We start from the raw sequence: 21440 nt of genomic DNA, 5'->3' as shown, positions 1-21440 counted from the left end.
TCAGGTGAGTATTTGATAATGGAGACCTACTGTCAATAAAAAAAATGAAATGGTCAATGGAAAAATACATGAATATGTACAGGGTAGGTCATCATTGTCGGGAATAGAACTCTTCATCAACAGAGACTTTTACTCCGAAATCATTCTGCTGATCCCTGACACCTGTTCAAAGAGTGTATCAACAAAGGTTTAAGCTACATGTGTCTGTACAGTAACGATTACACCCGTGTGTAGGTACATCTGGACTTACAGATTCTTGGTGATCTTCACAGTGTATTCAAAAATATTTCACCTATGTTCCCAGTCAGTTTCATCTTATTTCTCATGTATGTACATGTATCTCACATACGCACGAGACAAGCAACACTTTTTGTGTAAACTTCAGTTAATGCTGGGCTTAACTTTTCATACACTTTCAAAACAATTAGTTGGGTTACACTGTACATGCACTTCTTCAAGCAAATCCTACGTTGATTTTATATTATTTTATTTTACAGTATACAATTTTTTTAAAGATACAATACTGGAAAAAAAGACTCATTTCTACTATTACATGAACATAATGATCGCATTGAGAAAAACTGCATGGAAATTTCACCCCATTTTTTGCCGGCTTTAATTCTTAAAGGTACAAGTTAGTAGAGATTTTATATTTTCTTTTTTTTAAACTGGACCATAGCCATGAAGTAACAAGGGAAATTAGAGCAATAAAACCGGCTGGTGACATATATAACATTCTTTTATCTGGCCCAGGCTAAATACATGTGCCTGTAGCTGGCTTTACTCCCTGAGTGTCAGCCGGCTGCCAGACTTATGACTGAAAGTGTGCGGAGGAGTGGTCAGTGAACAACTAACTGGTAGAGCTAATATTGACTGGGTCTATTGACCGTCCGGGGAATCAAACAATGCTGGACAAGATGGTCAACTTAGGGCCATTCTCCGCAGCACGGCAAAGTAGATGCTGGGGTTAACATTGACATTTATATTGGTTTTAAAAGAAATAAAGGCTGAACGAGCGACTCTCCTTGTAGTATGCCTATGGAACGATGTACAAGGCTAACAAAAAATAATGCAGGCTATATAGCCGTCAAAGGTCATGAACCCTTTTAAAGCGATAGTGATGTCAAATAAGACGGATAAAATACCGGTGCTATGTAAATTTTTACACCTGAGTTAGGCAAAGGGATAGTGTGCTACTGCAGCTGTAACACCTGCTTCACCTTTGAAATTAAACCTACTGAGCAACATAGAAGTTAAAGTGTAAATGTTTTCTTAGATTGACTGCTAAGTTAGCTTTGTGTAAGACAAGTTGGCCAAAAGGTAGTTATAATGTGTTTGACTTACCTGTAATCTGCATGTGTACACATATATACAGGTAAACTCGTACAGGACTTCAAAGAGTTTTGCGGCATACAAAGGATTAACATTGAGTAAAGTAGGAGCATAATTACACTATAACGTCTATAGGTAACCTGCATGTATGTATTTGGCCTCTTGTCCACATGTACGGTTCAGTTATACTGTGTATACAGTATGCATACAAGTAGTAATTAGTGCTTTCTAACTTCTCCTAATATGGTACATGGATATACCTGTATACACAACTGTGAGCCACTACCTGTAACACTAGTACATGCACATGCACAGATTTAGCTAGAATTTCAACTCAGGCCATCTCATTTCTAATTTTCTCCTATTTTCCCTATTTCTGCCATGTTAATTTTGTCAAAATAGGACATCTATAAGACACTGACTAACCCCCCCGGGGGGAAACCCACTACCATCCACAGGTTTCTGGAAGACCTTCCCACTTACGGCCAGAGAGGAAGCCAGCATGAGCTGGGCTTGAACTCACAGCAACCACAACGGTCTAAATAATAATGGTCTTGATTTACTTTAATTCATATCTGAATTCAAGGCTGTGACAACACTCCTGTTATTTTGACATGTTTATGATGTAGGTATTGGTGTGTACAGACACAGGTAACAGTTGAGTTCTCATTAAACACTGAAAGCAGGTACATGTAATTATTACATAAATGCCACAGAAAACATAACGCTGCCAAAACCAATGCCAGTTCCAGTATACCAAAAACATCACGTCAGTTTTGAGCAAACTGGAAAAAAGACAGGGCTGCATTCAAACTCATTGCTGAGGAGCATTGATGAAGACAAACTGTTCGCATTATCCATTTGCTGTTTCTCTTTTTCTTCCACTGGATTCAGCCCAAAAAAATCTTTGGCAGCCATGCACTCTCTCTGCCCGTTATTAATTCCCAGGTGGTTCAGTGGGATTCATGTAGGTATTGCTTCACATTATCGCAATATTTAGCGGGTCAGCTCCTTTTGTGCGCAGACAGCAGGTAAAACGCAAAACAAATGTGCTGTTAAGCAGGCTGGTAATGTTATATGAGCCCCAATGACAAGAAGTTATGTTGCCGTGAAGACGAGAACCCTGTACTACAGCATGGCTGACATACAGCTGTATTCTGACAGAGGGATGAGGGAATTTGTTGGGAAATTAGGCTGCGTGGTTATAAGCTCTAACTGGCTCTCATGTTTATTCACAACAGCAGATAATATACACACAAGCAGTACACGTATGTATATCGGCCCGCCTTTATGGCCATGAGGCAATTCTCTTGTTTCAAACATTTTTCAAATTTGTCAAGAACAATGAAATGCTGTTCTATTAACGGACTTCAAATTTTTAAACGTGTAACCTATTTTTTTAACCTTTTCAACCAACTCTGCAACCAATATTTTCAATAATACATGTAATTGCATGCATAACTTCCATTGACAGAAGTGCTTTATTGGTGGAAAATCTTGACGATTTATGTGCAGTATATATACATATTACCCACAGCATAATGCACATTTGTGCACATGTGCATCCATCCACTTTTTTCAATGCTGTTAGAGTTAAATGAGATTGATGTTCACATTCAATTTCTATCCTTCATGTGGATTGCGTTTGACAGAATCCAACTGGGGGTATTTAGCCACTCAAGCACCCTCATGTACAATCCATGTATGTAAGTACAGATCTTAAGACTCTTTCATCTGACCATCGCTTCATTTTAGAGTTTTCTTTTTCTTTAAGGTAAAAACATGCTATACAAGGAAATGAGAGCACTCAATGTTTATTGTCTATATGTATGTACTAAGTGCAATATGTGCATACAGATTTGACCACAGTTCTTTGTGAATGAATGACTTAAGGATGTGAAGACATTTAAAATGGTCGGGGGGTGGGGGGGTGGGGGGTGGGGGTGGGCTAATCACGCCCTTCTGTCATCTTGCCGCCATATCATGCGAAAGTACACGACGGTAACTCACGTGCGAAACTTTAGGTCATTTAATACCGCACATGTATTAATACACGTATGTAGAAAGATCATACTTGTCTCCAAAACACAACAGTCCCGTCGTCATATATCACATGCATAAACAGATAATGTAGCTGTACACTGCACCAAGCAAGCAAGGTAAAATGGTCAAAGCTAAGCATCGATCAATTTGTACGCATGAATGTACGCTTCAGATTAAATGTCATACAATTTTTCAGTCATATGAAAAGCCCTCATTCTAAGTTTTTTACATTTTTACAATGCCTGTATGTACGGTGTTTAACATGGTACATGTACTTAACAATCACGGTCATATCACAACGACGAGTCATCACATGTGTGTGCATACATGTACACTGTGTCCCCTTGTGATGGGGCGAGCTCATGCCAAAGAGATGCCGCCTCAATCAATTGGTAAAAAAAATGTTCCACAGTGCACATACATATTGAGAGACAACTTTTTAGAGGCATTCTGGTAGCCAAGTTTCTGACAGGGAGATAATTGACGTATTACTACAATAAACTCTCCAGTTGAGGTGCAGTTGGTGGGCAATTTTCCCAAACAATTGTTGTTACATAACTGCTGAGATTACAAATACATGGGAACAAGCACCAGCCATCCGACCACATACGTCCATGCAGTCTCGCTGGGCAATAACAACCAAATCGGGGATGGGGCTATACGTGTGTTTTAATACACGACGCTGAACATCTACAGATACCCTAATTCCTCAGCCCTGATTGTATAATAAAAATAATATCTTTATTTATCAAAGGTAGCTCAGACAATTTACAATGAAACTGTTCTTCCCCAAGACCTTCACAGAGAAAACTGAATCCAATCAAAAGGTACATCATGAATATGTAAAACAAGATAAAGCATCATGTCCTTGGCAAAGTGAAGCCGCATGCATTCATCCATACAAAAGGTAACAACACAACCAACAGTGCTGTCCCCACAACTGTTCCAACCAGCGGGAGAAACAAGGTAGTGGGGAATGGCCCATTACCAACCCCTTCCTGCCCCCCCCCCCCCCCCACACACCACTGGCTGGAACCCCTACACACACGAACAAACCAAGTGAGTGAGAAAGGGAATTCATACGAAAGAGAAACTATCAGTGCAATTTATGCACATTTTAAATTTCATTTTGGAATTCCTCAAGCCTAATTCATGTGAACAGCAAGTTTTAGTGCAATTTATGCACATTATTAATTTAATTTCGGAGGCAAACCTACAAGTACGCTGGTTGGATTGGCCAAGTTTAGGGCTTCACAAAAAGTGTAATTTTATCAGTCAACATTGTGGATGAATTTGCGTTATTCAGAGTTGCTTTAAACATGGAGGTACACTGTAGGTGATATTTGTAGCTTGGTGGATATTATAATGGATGCCAATAAACACCGGCTGATGCACATTGATCTCTGGTAACACACTGACATCGCTCTAATACAGGCCTATTAAATATAATGTATTAGCATTGATTTGAACTTTTAAAACGACAGCAGGCACTCTGACTTACTCCAACAGATTTCACCAGGAGATAATATCTGATGACTTCCTAATGCTAATTGAAGTTCAATACAAATCAATACAGCTTAGAATTGAGTTATTATATGTACACATATGAATGTTTTCCAGGTCTGTTGAATCATCAATTTAAGATGGAGCTCAACACACAAACTAAAATCCAAACAACCCTATTTCTTCAGCCTTAATTTTCACATGTTCACACAGTGTTGTTTTTAAGCATATTTTGATGACAATTTCTATGCCTTGGTTAAAAACGCTATTTTTTCCACGAAGCACTGGTAAACTCACCAAAACATAAATTTTTCTTTTTATCAAAACACTTAGGTGGATAGATTTCATTCAAAGTTGCTCTAAAACATGCAAAAAGTCTGAACAAATAGAGTACCCTAACTCCTAAACCTCTTCGCAAAACGAAAGAGCGACATTCAGTGTAATTTATGCACCTTTTCTATAAGATTTGGGGGGCAAAACTACAGTAGTTGGATGGGGCCATTTCAGGGCTTGACAAAGAGTATAATTTTATCAGTCAACACAGAATAAAGCCCTCAGAATACATGTATGCTTGAATAAAAACCTTGCAAACATGTGAAAGGGTTGAAGAATTAAATGCCATTCTTTAATAACATGCATATTAAAGGACAGGAACTGGAGATCACAGCTCTTCCCTCCACATATTATGTAACACGGCCAACTCTCATGAAGAAATGTGCACCTTCATCAGCCAACACACTGACAGCGCACGCAATTACATATGCACCATAAGAAAATCTTTACTGCACTTTAGTTGGCCACCAAACAAAACAGACCTCTCTGCGCACTTATAGGTCATGCGGAATTCAGAATCTTAATAACGGGAACTCTGAAGTCCCCAATTACAGGCTGATAACAACTGAAATGAAATCCCTCTAACCCCTAGATTCCCATTCCTTTGTCCCAGGCTCTTTTGCATTGCCTGCAGGGAGTTATATGCCCTTAGAGCTGTTGACAGCTTTACCCCACCCTCAATGCTCTGTCCCCCAGTCTATAAGCACATTAAGACCCTGTTAATCCCCTCCTCAGTCAACCCCCACCCCAACCAGCCCATAAATGACCATCAGTGTGACTGGCCATCCACCCATCTGCCAAACCGGACTTTTACCATTAATGTCACAACATTCCTTTCCTTCCAAATGGCCATTCATGCCAAGTCTTTACTGTAATGCCAAGTCTTTTACAGTAACAACAAAAGGATTGCTGACTTGTTTGTATTTGTGAAATCAGGCAGAGCATCAATGACAATTTTGACAACCTTTTTTTTTGATGAATCTACTCTAACTCTTCAACCTCATCCACCACCTCTACCTTCAATATTTTGAACATTCTGAGAGAACTACAGGGTGTAGGGGAATAATTTCCAGAGACCAAGGTTTATGAAGCTTGAATCTTAATGGCACAAACAAATTAATATTACCGTCATTCTCATAACAAATGCATGCATAAATTCCACCGCAATAAAGTGCTTTAGTGGCTGATAATGTTGAAGATATACGGTAAGTTTTCAAATCTGACTCCTTTCCTAGTGTTTTTTTAAACTTGCAGAAATTACACCAAAGAAAAGGGTTCAAATAAAGGACATGTAGTTCACATTATAAACAGAAACAGTTTTCAGTTTTAACCCTTAATTATCCTTTTTTTATTTTTTTAAGACCTAGACTTTACAGCAAAGAAAAAGATGGGTTTGAATGAGGAGGCGTTTCCAAAGAGAGCCCTGGGTAAAGGGGTTTTGTGTTTGGGGGAGGAGTGTGAGAGGTAGGGGGTAAGGAAGAGAGGCAAGTATTCCAGGGTCATCCCATCACAAAGGCAGTAGACACAAGAAGGTCACAGAACAATAGAATTTCGCTGGTCGTCATTGCGACGGTCACCCATTCAGCAGAGAATTACTCAAGCATTACGATTGGATAATAACCCGTCCAGCATTCCAGAGACGAGCAAATATCTGGAGTGAGCTTGATTGATGCAGTCATGCAAAGAACGGCATTGTCCTGGCAGGGCGTCTGGGCAAAGAGAACACGAGACAACCCTTAATCAAGCCCCAGTTTTCCAAGGGGCTTCACAATCGCACTAACACTGATTCAATCACAGTTTTATGCAGCAGGGCTACAGTAGCTGGAAGGGATCACACCTTAACACTGACCAACGACATTGTTTGAGCTATGTAGCTCATTATGTGCAATTTGAAATCTAGACAAAAATACAAATTGGCCCACGGGTAGATTTTTTTTTCTTTCTTTTTTAGGCAATTTCTTTCCACAAAGATAAAAAAAATCTAAAGTTATAGGGTCTTAAACAACACCAGTCGAAGTGGGACAGAATACAGTTTGCAACATACAGTACTTGCACAAGTATCCAACCACATGTATGTACATACTGGTGTATTTCCTCAACCTTTTTAGCTGAAGTTCAAGATTAGTGTCAATCTTCAGTCTTTCCTCATGTTTGCAAGGTGGTTTATTCAAGCGTATTCTGAAGCCATTATTCTGAGATGACCGATAAAGATGTACTTTTTGTGACGCCCTGAAACTGGCCAGCCAGCCAATGTGGTTTTGTCCCCAAATCAAATTAAAAATGTGCATACATTGCACTGAAGGTTGCATGTATGTGCACGCTTCCTCAATCTTTCTAGCTGAAGTTAAAGTTTACACATTACATGCATATGTGTTGATTGTGATTTTCTTCAGCTTGAAAACTATCCAATGACTACAACCCTCATTAGGGGAAGCATGACGATTAATAATACCTTAAATGACTAAAATTTCGTCCATGACTAAGTTGCTCATTTTTTCCAGATTCTGGGAGTTTTACAGATTCTAGAAAGGTGCTTTGAGAGGGTGTTGAGAGGGTGATAGACTACTGGGAAACGTAAATTTTAGCACCAGAAATAAAATCTCAGGTCCTTCATTTCCTTCCAAAAATTCTCTTTTGTGGTCAAATTTTTAAGTTATTTAGGGTAACCATATTCCGTACAGAAAGATTAGATGAACTCCAAATGTGACAAATTTCTTGTTGATCAATGTATGCTTGTTCAAATTTTCAAAGCCCCAGATGTTTAAGTGAAAAATGATCTTAGCAATTTACAACTGTCCATCAGCGCAGAGACAAAATGACACCAAGACCAATGAGTCGCCTGGAATTCATTGCGATATTTCAGCCTCTAGCTCCCTCGGGGAATCTGACATGGGGGATGGGGAGGGAATACTGTAATAAGCTCATGCATACTGCTCGTCTCTGGATGGATGACCCACACCGGTGCTCAAAGATGGATCGCAAGATACGCGACAAAACATCGGGATTTGGCTGGTGACTGACGGATGCTGGCCCGATATGACTCACAGCTCAAAAGAGAACTCTCTCGTCTCTAGGATACCCATGGATTCGTTGGAACTTGCTTGCCTCAGGCTCACCAGGGGCGCATTGCTCTGTCTTGGAACAATAACTCCAAATCGCCTGGTGCAATGCATTCTCAAAATCAAGAGCAACGGAAGGCAAAAAGAAAAAAAAAAATTAAGGGGTGTGAAGAGGCAGCGGAGATATTTATGTGCCTATATCGCTGCCACGACAGGAACATTTCGCCAGCCAAAGTATAATGACTTCGCCTGGTTGAATTACTAGACGTGTACACATGAGCATAGATGTGAAGCCCTTGAAATTTAAACAGTCCCGTTTAACCATGGACAAAGCTGATAACCCCATGAAGACAGTAACTAAACAGCCCTATACCTTTACAATCCAGACGGATGGAATGTGTATCTTAATACTAAGTAAATCCCTTTCTTCCATACTACATCTTACCAGTTGTTTTCAAATGTCGTAATGATCAAAGCCAATTCTGCTAAGCTACAGCGCTGTATGCGTGTAAATCTACATTTAGCAAGCATACCCCAAGTGACCATAAATTTCGCCCATGACTAACTTGCCCATTTTTTCTGATTCTGATGAGTTCTATTGAGTTTAGAAAGGTGTTTTGAGGTTTGCTTAGACCATGAGATGATCTTCTACCGCAAAAATTTTAAGCTTTAAAAGTATGGTGTTGTTACATTTATTTGCCTCTAAACATACACTTTTGTGAGCAAAATTTTAGGTCACTTGGGGTAATTGAGTTTGCAAAACTCGTTTGATGTATGTAACAACAGGCTTCCATTCCACACATGCATATATATGTTTGCAATATTCGTAAAGAAAACAGAACATGGCCACAACACTGACAATGCATTCTGGCATACAGATAATGCATCACTGCATTATAATATTATATGCCTACTGAAGTACAGGTTTTGCCTGAGGGGTGATTTATTTTGACAAAGTTAACATAAAGATAGGGAAAATGGGGGGGGGGGGGGGGGAATTCGAAATGAGGGAGCCTGATTTTAAATTTTGGCTAAATTTATGTGCCGAAGGTACATGTACTGTGCAAGCCAAGATCCCAAAATTTTTTATAAACATTGTGTATAAAATTTACACAAATTATATACATGCATCATTCAGACATGCTCTGTGTACGCATCTACTAGAATAGCTACTGTTAGTACAAGACAGCAAAGGAACTCTCATCTTTATTCTTCTTTTTTCCCCTGCACACTGACAATTTAACAATGATTCGAACTGAACATCCATTTAACACAGTGCCAGTCTTGTCTCCATTTTTTCACCTGGTGGTAATAAACTGCTCAGGACACCTCGACTAGCACTCCCGCACACCTCAGCCTTTATCAAATCAGCTGCCTGAATAATTTATACGCTAGCTGCAACAGCCAACGGAAACAAATCACGATCGTCGTCAATGACAAAGAGCCAACATCTGCGACGAGCCTTGATCAGATACCAATGTACCAAACGGTGTGTCTGGGTTTATTAATTTGCAGAAATGGATTTGACTTGTAACTCACAGGTAGCTGAACTGATTATTAATACTATACAATGTGTCATTTGAATGTATAAAGTTTAATAACATTTATGCAGAGGCATGGAATGAAGCCAACTGACTAAAACTTCCAAATTAATTAATTTATTTATTTGATTGGTGTTTTACGACGTACTCAAGAATATTTCACTTATACCACGGCGGCTAGCATTATGGTGGGAAGAAACCGGGCAGAGCCTGGGAGAAACCCACAACCATCCACAGGTTGCTGACAGACCTTCCCACGTACGGTCTGGAGAGGAAGCCAGCAAGAGCTGGATTTGAACTCAGACTTTCAAATTAACGTGTAATTAGTCAGAATATAATAACAATTCCATGTACTCCAGACATGTCAGTACTCCACATAGGTATACATACACCACATGTACACGTGGTTATTTTGTTACAGATGTTAACGCCAAGGATACATGTAGATCAAGATATTTGTGACTGTGTCCTTTAAAACATAAAAAAAAAAAATTCAATGCAGTTTGTGCTGGGAATAATCAGATTTCTTGCTTTTCATTTCATTTAAAAACAAAATTTGAAAAAACTATTCATCTGCTTTATTAAACAAGCCTGGAAATAAGCAGCAGGACAAAGACAATGGTATACAACAAATTTGATACAGGACCAAACAGCCATCTGAATAATATAAGTAACTTTTTAAAATCTGAACACGAATAGCTGGAAGATTTGCCATTACGTCCCACACGATAAAAAAAAATATTTAAAAGCTTGTATAATTCTTCCTTTCCAGGGACATTGGTCCTTGTGATATAACACAGTAACTTGCCAGGGATTGTGTGGTTTAAGTCCAGCTAAATTAACAGTTTCTGTCCACAGACCTATAGTACACACAGATATCTATGTCTACCCTTCTGGTTCACCTGCTGTTAACGACCTACTCAGGTAAGATCTACCTGTAGACATAAACCTTTGAGCTGGAGCTGGGTCATGAAGCATATTAGAACAGGTAAATCTGGGTCACGGTTCACAGGTACGGCTATAAATGGCCGTTAGCAGGATGGCACTAACCAGGTAGGATTTAAATTCTGGCCTTGTAATCCCTTGATCTGATTATGCCCCCTCATTGAGACTCTTCTGCTTTCAAAGGAAAGAAAACTAGAACAGGGGACAAAAAAAAAAAAAAGAAATGACAATCCAAAAGAGCACATGTACATGTGTCCAGGAGCACTGTATATTATCTAAAGCATATTTCCCATTTTGAACACTTATTTCAAGCTGCAAACTGGGACACATGTCTATATATTTATGATTTCAGCTGATGTATGCAGTGATGTGCTATAGTTAGTTTTCAGATTTTAAAAAATGGACTTGTATAGACTGTTTCTACTTGTTCATATCCTGTTACGTAGAGGCTCTGGGAACACTAAATGTTTCAATTTAACAGAGCTGCCCTCCTTAAATAAAGCTTTCATGCCTTCAAGAGCTCCAAAAAAAAAAAAGATAATAAGAAATAATAACAAAGAATTGATTGGTTGGCTTGCTTAGTCGAGCATCAATATTGACAGGTGAGAGAAAACAATTGGATTACAAACTGAATAGTCAAGCGGGTGCACAAGGTCACTGACCTCAAATGAAAAATACATGTAAAACACGGCAAATTATACACGATCTGTAAAGTGAATGATACATGAACTGTAAAGTGAATGATACATGAACTGTAAAGTGAAAAATACATGAACTGTAAAGTGAATATGAATAAACGAACATCAAAAGTGAATGATAAACGATCTGTAAAGTGAAGGATTCATGAACTATAAAGTGAATGATACATGAACTGTAAAGTGAAAAATACATGAACTGTAAAGTGAATATGAACAAACGAACATCAAAAGTGAATGATACACGAACTGTAACCTTTAAAGTGACTGATACACGAAATGTATAAAAAGTACTTGTTCTGTTTAATAGATCCAGATACATGTACATGTAGCTGAGGGACTTTACATGTACCAATGCAATGCTCACCATCAGTCCAACCAATAATGTACATTCAATTATACAGTATGTGCGCTTATGTATGCAGAAAGGTGCAGCCGTTTGTGCTATAGCTTAGCTGTACATAAAACAATTTACCATATTTAAATGTAATACAAGTGGTTACAATATAAGAAGTTCAAAACAATTCAAACATGGCACCCATTCCCAAGTAAAACCATACATGTGTGTGTTGTCTTTCAGAAAGACTCAAGACGTTTTATTATGTGGAGAAATAAGATGCTATAATTTTTCCACTTTGATCAGCACAGTAACGGGTCTAAGGCTACATGTATATCTGTTCATTATATAACACCAGATTTGACCCTGGGATTGTCATTCACTTTGTCCTGATGGAAGTTGTCTTGATCACAACTTCAATGAAGCACTACAACCCTATATATATGTTCTTTGATGTACCCTGGGGCTAAAAGACAACAATAAACACTGTTTTTGTTGTTGTTGTACTTCTTTGCAGCACACCAACACACCCTAAAAATCTGATGTAAAATCTGCTACAAATTCACCAGAATAAACTTCAAAATACATGTATGTAAAAAAAAAAAAAACAAGTCCCCACTGCATTGCATGAAAACATAAAAAGACCCATTTTCTGATGATTTTACCTTTAATATCATTCAACCGTTTGATTTTCTAGAGAAGCTGGTTTACATTCAATTTCTGAGCCTTAATGGCTGCAGTTTGACTTAAGAGAAGAAATTCTCCTTCCTGGGTAGGGCATATCCAAGGATTTAGAAAATGAAGCAAAACTTGAAATATATCACTTCACCTTGCACTGATCATAAAAAAATTAAAAAGTTCTGAGAATTCCTGCACCTAACTATCATCTGGTGAAAAATTTTGGCGGTTTAATACACCTGCCCTCAGGCTAGCTTAACTGAGGCTGTAAAGATGTACCCGAGGGGGAAAAAATAAGACCTCACAAACATAATGTTGTGTTTATCACAATAATTCTACACATACCTTAATGATACATGTTAATAGCATGTACGTGGGAAGGTCTGTCAGCAACCTGCAGATGGCCATGGATTACCCCCAGGCTCTGTCCAGTTTCCTCCAACCATAATGCTGGCCGCCATTGTATACGTGAAATATTCTTGAGTACGGCGTAAAGCACCAATCAAATAAATAAACAAATGTTTATAGTATTCATTCAAGAACAATTCTTGTTTTCATCCAAAATTTAAATAGCACAACAATATGTGAAGGTTTCATTTCATATCAAATAACGGAAAAGCCGACTTGTCTCAACAACTGAAGTAATCTGATTGTGGATGAAACTTTAGGTCAAATACAATGAGCTATATTTCAGTTGGCTAAAAAACATTTTTTAGATCCTGCGAGTACTTATGGGTGCTCATTTTGGCCCTCAGAGTACACACATGACTTAACACACCAGCTGCATGTTAACTTTACTACATGTATATTACTTGCACTGAAGTTGTACGTTGCAAATGGAATGTCCAACCACAGTACCTTATGACAAAACATCTGACAAATTGCAATTACTAATTCAAAAATTTTATCTTTGAAATGTGGCCATGTTGTAACTAATGTTGGTCCTCGAAAGAAGCGTCTGTCAAACTTTATAGGCCTCTCAAGCCTCAACTTCTGTCCAACTTTATAGGCCTCTCAAGCCTCAACTTCTGTCCAACTTTATAGGCCTCTCAAGCCTCAACTTCTGTCCAACTTTATAGGCCTCTCAAGCCTCAACTTCTGTCAAACTTTATAGGCCTCTCAAGCCTCAACTTCTGTCAAACTTTATAGGCCTCTCAAGCCTCAACTTCTGTCAAACTTTATAGGCCTCTCAAGCCTCAGCTTCTGTCCAACTTTATAGGCCTCTAAAGCCTCAGATTGATGAAAATCCAATCACTGTTGCTGAATTGAGCTGCATGCAGAAGTATGCAACCTGCCATGCAGGTGCGACTTTAGTACACTCAGTACAAAAGGCTGGTAAAAGAATGTAATATTCTACTTTCAACACCACTAATATCTATCCCAACGATTAGAAAAATCAGGGTACATGTACACCAAACGGAAACATAATCCAGTGTGGCCTAGCTCCCCAGGGCAGCATCTTAAGGCTCTACAGGTCTACAGGTTGTTCCACATGACTGCCTTAGCACCGAGTGTGACTTTAAACTTGCTACCTGTAATTCCCCACCTGAATACTTGTACATGATCTATCTATGGGGATTTTACAGCTGATATGCACAGCCACTTTATCACAGACTTTTCAAGACTTTTGGTGTTATTAGCACGTACTGATTTGTGTAACTTTATACACGTACATGTACGTGTGAAGCTGTGCGTGACTGGATGGTACAGGGCAAACTAATGCAGTATTAAGTCTTAACATGTGTAAACACCCCCATGAGTGTACAGGTATCTGAAGTGTTAGCTACGGCAATCATTTTCACAACTAACATCCACACGCATGCATACAATCACATCCACACTGTGCTGAAAAGCCACATGACCTTCTATATTTACTACCAAGTATGGGTCATTTACTTATTTGACTGGTGTTTTACACCGTACTCAAGAATACTTTACTTATATGACGCGGCCAGCATTATGGTAGCAGGAAACCGGGCAGAGCCCCCGGGGAAACACACCAAGTCTGGATCATCTTCATTTACATACATGTATGAGTCAAATTGTCAATGTTTGTATAAATTACTGAACATTTAATAGGATTTTAGAAGCCAAATGCATTTAGATCCTTCAGATGGTCACTCATATATTTGGCTTTAACATCAAAAGTATTGAGGCCAAAACAGTTTGTCTCAACACAGCCTTAGTCCTTGTAACCAAAACGAAGTTTATGTACATGCATTTCAACCCCTCCTCTAAGTTTGAATGAACATTCATTCTACAAAGGACTACAATTCATATTTATACTTCACAAAATCCATAAGTACTACATTTGCTTTAACCTCTACTGTACTGTGAAACAGTTAATCTTCTCTTAAGATCCAGGAAATTGACCCTTCACTCATGTACATCTACACAGCGTTATGTAAACTTTTACTACACGGACAAGGTCCTCTCAGGTGTTTTTCCTTCTATGACATATGTCTATGAATTGTAAGTCTAACTTAATACATAAATGTACATATGTACCTGTAGATAAGCTCATTAGCAGTAGCATTAAGTAAAGACCAGGAAAAACCTGCAACATGTACTTTTGTATATGTACATCTCTGGCCTGCAATACAGGCAAATACAAAATACATGTCTATCCAGTTTCTTCTCATTTTTGGAACACCTGGTCTGCTCTTTTTAGTCAATATGTTGACATGTAGCAGAACATTTTCCTTCTTGTTTTTCACATGGTTAGTCCATGCAATAAACAACATACTCATATCCTTACTTTACCCCAAAACTACGAGAGAAATGTAATTTTTTTCAAAATGTAATAGTCAATGTAAAATGACAGCTTTCCATGAAAATGACACAAAAAAAGCTCATCATCTTTGTCCCGGCATTGTGAAACATATAGTTCACTGGGAATGACAGATAAGTGATGAGATCAATTTAATGAGATCTATTTGATGTATACCACATTGTATTTCTCTTTCAACTCAACCAACCACCCTTGCCGATTGTTGATCTAATTTGTAAAACAATTCCCTTAGCTTTTGAGATGGCTCGTCATCAACAGAAAAGGTTTCCAGTATCGCTTAGCATAACCTGGAACATCGATTGAACGTGTGATCACATCATAATAAGAAAATGCCACTCATCATACATGTAGTTGTGCAAGGTTTCCAGTATTGCTCAGCATAACCTGGAACACCGATTGAACGTGTGATCACACCATAATAAGAAAATGCCACTCATCATACATGTAGTTGTGCAAGGTTTCCAGTATTGCTCAGCATAACCTGGAACATCGATTGAACGTGTGATCACATCGTAATAAGAAAATGCCACTCATCATACATGTAGTTGTGCAAGCTTTCCAGTATTGCTCAGCATAACCTGGAACATCGATTGAACGTGTGATCACACCATAATAAGAAAATGCCACTCATCATACATGTAGTTGTGCAAGCTTTCCAGTATCGCTCAGCATAACCTGGAACATCGACTGAACGTGTGATCACACCATAATAAGAAAATGCCACTCATCATACATGTAGTTGTGCAAGGTTTCCAGTATTGCTCAGCATAACCTGGAACACCGATTGAACGTGTGATCACACCATAATAAGAAAATGCCACTCATCATACATGTAGTTGTGCAAGGTTTCCAGTATTGCTCAGCATAACCTGGAACATCGATTGAACGTGTGATCACACCATAATAAGAAAATGCCACTCATCATACATGTAGTTGTGCAAGGTTTCCAGTATCGCTTAGCATAACCTGGAACATCGATTGAACGTGTGATCACACCATAATAAGAAAATGCCACTCATCATACATGTAGTTGTGCAAGATTTCCAGTATTGCTCAGCATAACCTGGAACATCGATTGAATGTGTGATCACACCATAATAAGAAAATGCCACTCATCATACATGTAGTTGTGCAAGGTTCCAGTATCGCTCAGCATAACCTGGAACATCGATTGAACGTGTGATCACACCATAATAAGAAAATGCCACTCATCATACATGTAGTTGTGCAAGGTTTCCAGTATTGTTCAGCATAACCTGGAACACCGATTGAACGTGTGATCACACCATAATAAGAAAATGCCACTCATCATACACGTAGTTATGCACAAAGTTATGTACATGTAGCAGCTTTCGAGGTTTACCAATACCTTCGTGAGGTCCCACGCCATTTACACTTGTTGTTCTGAGCTCATTTGGCCATCCAACTGACAGCATCATACAAAATTACGAAACTACTGTGTAATGACACTGAGTACATCTTCATGTTACATGTACCTGCCCTAACTGGGCATGAGAACAATCTGTTCTGTTATGATGTATGTACATGTATACAGTCCGAAATTGCAAAATTAAATGCTTTTAATTTTCTAAATTCCAAAATATTTATTCATTTATTTATTTGATCAGTGCCTTACGCCGTACTCAAGAATATTTCATCTGTATGACACGAGTGAAAACTATCCACAGGTTGCTGGCAGACCTTCCTGCGTATGACCAGAGAAGAAGCCAGCATGAGCTGGACTTCAATTCACTGCAACCACATTGGTGAGAGATTCCTGCGCTGAGCTAGCGTGCAAATCACTGGGCCATGGAGGCCCCTAAATTCCCAAATAAATCCCTGAAATCTGTCTTTAAGACGAAGGTTCACATGTATGCTATCTATACCTCATGAACATCTATGGCAGTTCAGCGCAAACTTAGCGAAGTAAGCTTCATGAAACTTCCCCCAGAGTACTTAATTTTAGCTCTTGAAAAAAAAAGTACGAAACATGATCAATGTAAACTCACACAACAGATTTAAGGGAAGACCTACAGCTGATCACAACTTTCTAATTTTAGCAAAGATTTTTCGTTTTTCCTGTATTTTGTGATGTGTTAACATTCAGCTGTTCTGATTGCCAAAAAAAATCTGACAGCACAACAGACAATATGTCCTCCCATTATAGAAATGCAGTGAATACAAAAAAAAATTGTGGACAAATCACAAACCACAGCTTGAAAATATACATGTAGCTACACATACACACACACACACACACACACACACACACACACACACACATTTATATATATATATACATACATATATGTACACCTGTGGCTGCAAACTTTGGGCATCAACTGTTATGTGCAGACAGATTCAGCCACAGGCTAGCTGACCAGATTTTGGCAAGAGGGACATTGATATGAACAGTGAGTTCCTTTATTCCCAATAGACCAGGCCGTCCAGCAAAATGTCAAAAAGACACAGAAACTGTTAAAAGAGTCTGACACCAACAATACTGCGCCAAATTTTGCCGACTTATCCCCCACCCTCAAAACGTAACTACCCATATATCAACTTAGTCTTCCCACAAAACACAAAGTGCACCGAACTTACTCACAGGAAAACAATAATCAGCACGAATACAAAATGAGCCAAAGCAAAGCTCAGGGTAATTTTGTGCTGTCTCTTACTCTGCCAGCAAATCCAAAGTGTCTGCTACCAAGGGAATGCTCTCCCCATGTTATGTCACAGTATGTCACACGAACCATGACCTCTTGAGAGTTTGGCTGGAGGTACAGAGATTTCAGTGTGGGCTTAAGTATGCATCAGCAAACCTTTTACACAGAGTCTGCACATGTACAAAACAAGAAAAATGTTGGCACTGGTTAGACCCCTCCCTCCACCCCCTAACCCCCATCCCCACTTTTAATGCTCCCAATACTAGACTTCTACCTGCTAATAGCCAAGTGTAAGAGCCTGCATGTCTACAAGTTGTGTCTATGATACAGAAGCAAACACAGACACCAATGCTAACCGATGAGCTTTAACATGTACTTTGCATACACACCTTAGAATTCCCATCATTTAAGACGTGTTGTCTTAACTGGACTGTTAACATCATGAAAGTATTTAATTCACGGAGCATGAGAGCAGCTCAAATTCTTAGACACTCTATGTATTCTTAAGGTGTTATGTAAAATTTCTAAAATTTTCCAAACCCCACTCCATGTCATAAAACAGTTGTGCTTGTACAACTTTTAAGCTGTCTTAAGCATGCGCATAAATATTTTGAACTAATTAATGAATTAATTAAACTAATTAATCAAATGTAAAAATTGATACTTTGTAAACAAGAACTACAACATGCCATAGAAGGTAGATTTATGTATATCACACAGAATATTTTTTTCCGATTAAATATGACAGTTAAATAATGATAGCCAATTTACACCTAACCACACACTGTAGATTTACGTAAGACCCCACCGTTATGGTTTACTGGTAAAGCTGGTCAACATCTGCTTTAAAATGATGGTAAATTGAAGATGACTATAGTAAAAATATGGTACAAGAAAGAATTGCTGTCAGACACCCTAATAGTGGTAATGACAATGCAAGATTTGAAAAAGCTGAATTTATGTGAAGCCTGCCTAAGCACTAGGTATTCACATGTGCGTCATTTGGACAATATAATGGTACCCGGTAGGCAAAAATTTCTGGCATGCAAACTGTCACAATTCAACAAGGGAAAATAAAAAGCCAACTTACCTAATACATGTACACAATGTGCTGGCATATATACCTGACGGTAACTGTTTTAATGATGTAAACCAGGCAACAACGTGTTTACAAGGTGTGTGTAAAATAAATGTGTGCCTTGTCAGTTAAACCTGGCGAATGGATGTGCATTTGAGTCAGTTTGTAAAACAACACACCTATGCGATGTTGAAAGGTGAAAACAAAAAAATCCCGACATTGTCACAACAACAGATTCGTCGTACGAAACATTTCTAGGTGCAAAAAACAAACACTGGAGAAAGATCGCGCGATCGTCGAACTGGACTGATAAAACCTCCGTGTTTACCTAGACCTAAATACAAGGACAACACCTTTGAGGGTTGCTATTAAATCCTCGAAACACTCCAGCACTGTGTCAGTCTCAGAGTGACAAAAAATACGGATAACTAAGAATATGCTGGCAGAAGAAAAGAAAAACAACATACCCAATAAAAAAAAAAACTATGTAACAGAACTCACCGAAGATCGCCGTGCAAGGCAGCGCAGCCAGAAATATAACACATCCAAGGGCAAGTACACTGCCGGATTTCCACCAGTCTGCCCTCATCGTGGCAGCGAGGGAAAGTAGGCTTGCTAAAAATCCAAGCGGTTTTGATCTGACACTAACACCATGCGCAAAACTTCGACGAAATCGGGCTCCAAACGTACGCTACAAACAACATGTCCGACTCCACTGTCCGCTCTCATTTCAATGCTCGCGGTGAGACTGTTTGCCGTGTGACGTCACAGCAGCCAGTGCTATTTTTAGCCGACACTGACAAGGCCCACGTGCTTTCTCCCGCAAATTGATTCTACCACGCCGCTGTTTTTAAGTATTTCACATCGTCAGTGAGTCTGAGGGACGAGGTTTACAAATGTCGAAATGGATTAAACAGCATCGTTGTATTTTCGATGAAAGTGACATTCTAAATTAAACCACCACGTCATACCCAGTAGTACATATGAGTATCGTGCCATGAAAACATTAACACTGAATACAATATTAAGGCGAATGAACAGCCAGTATGTGTAGAGATTTAATTTCAAAGGGTCCATATACCGGAATTAAAGTTTTGTTAAAGTGCAAGCATACATTTAAATGTGCTATTCGACGGAACAATCTACATTACAAAGCAGTCAGTTAACTGTAAGAACAAACCATCACTCCTGGTTATATTAGTTCCCTGTAAATCATTTTAGAATTTTTACTTTATTCATTAAAGTTTCAGCTCCTGATGGAATTCGTAGCTATATGACTAAAGAAGCCATTTATCAATTAATGTATTAAAACAGTCATTTATTCTCCGTTTTTCCTTGGTCATGCATAGTTATATTTGCAGAAAGTTATTCGGATGTTTTGACGCAGTGTATCTTTGAGTGTCATGTTACTGTATACGCACAGGACTGAAAAGTATGAAGGCAGACACTGTATATGCACATGTGATATGAACCGAGGTTTTGCGAATTCTATTCCCCTGTTTTAGAAAATATATATATTTAGATTTATATCAATCATGACTGCAAACAATCATCCTTTATCTATTATTAAATAAGATGCTTTATTTCAGCACTGTTGCAATTACTAAACTGCAAGCATTTCTGTTTGGTTCTATCAATGTCAGACTAGACTGGCATTGTAATGCAAAGTTTTCAATGTCGTCAAAATGACAGATAAGCAATAAACAGGAAATACCTCGAAGAGCATATCAGAAAATCTGATTTCTACGCAGTTTCCTGCTGACAAAGAAAACCATGTCCATTCGTTCAGTTCCTTCCGAAAAATATACATTGCTAAGCATCCTAATTTCTTTGCTCATCTTACGCTTATACTAGCCAGGGTTGATCAGAATGCATGTCTATTCTCTCTAACTTTAAGGAATTAAAAAACTATATATTTGTAGGCCTATATGACTGACGACATTAGAATTGTGTGACTGCATAAGGCAAATATGTAGGTGTATGAATATGTTCAACAAATAACTGAGATATTAACGCCAAAATATGTCAACAATAGCCTATGGGGTAACCTGATCTGCATTGCCCATCATACCCGACCTAGCCACGCAACTACTTTTTTCTTTGGAGCTAAAACACCAGTAATGCTAAAATTGATTTTACATCACAAACCAAAGGATTAAAAATAAAAGATTTTTGATGAATTAGTTCCAAGCTGAATCTTTTTTGTCTGTTCACCAGAAGAACACATACCTGTATCAACAGTATTCACTTTTTATCAGAAAAGAGTTCATTCTGTTGTCTGTTGTCCGTGATCTTGACAGATGCTACTATGTAACCAGGTGCAAAAGGTCACCACGTGTTTTTGACAATATACATGGTGCTTTTGCTTTCACGTTGGGCATCTAGATACTTTTTAAAGGGCGTGGCTCATCTTCTTACCCCTTGGCTCAACTTATCCCG

General features: G+C 38.6%; 1 protein-coding gene across 1 annotated transcript in view; it reads right to left on the bottom strand.

The window, feature by feature from the left end:
• LOC135464538 (low-density lipoprotein receptor-related protein 1-like) overlaps positions 1-19698 on the bottom strand; it is a 187374-nt gene extending 167676 nt beyond the window's left edge. The window contains 1 exon segment of the mRNA XM_064741962.1: positions 19503-19698. Coding sequence (XP_064598032.1) covers positions 19503-19590 — 88 coding nt within the window. The 5' untranslated portion in view covers positions 19591-19698.
• Positions 19699-21440: the final 1742 nt, after the last annotated feature.

This window comes from Liolophura sinensis, chromosome 4 (genome assembly GCF_032854445.1).
Source record: "Liolophura sinensis isolate JHLJ2023 chromosome 4, CUHK_Ljap_v2, whole genome shotgun sequence".
NCBI classification, from domain to species: domain Eukaryota; kingdom Metazoa; phylum Mollusca; class Polyplacophora; order Chitonida; family Chitonidae; genus Liolophura; species Liolophura sinensis.
Note: the sequence above shows the minus strand (reverse complement) of the source record. Positions and strands in the feature narration are given on the sequence as shown.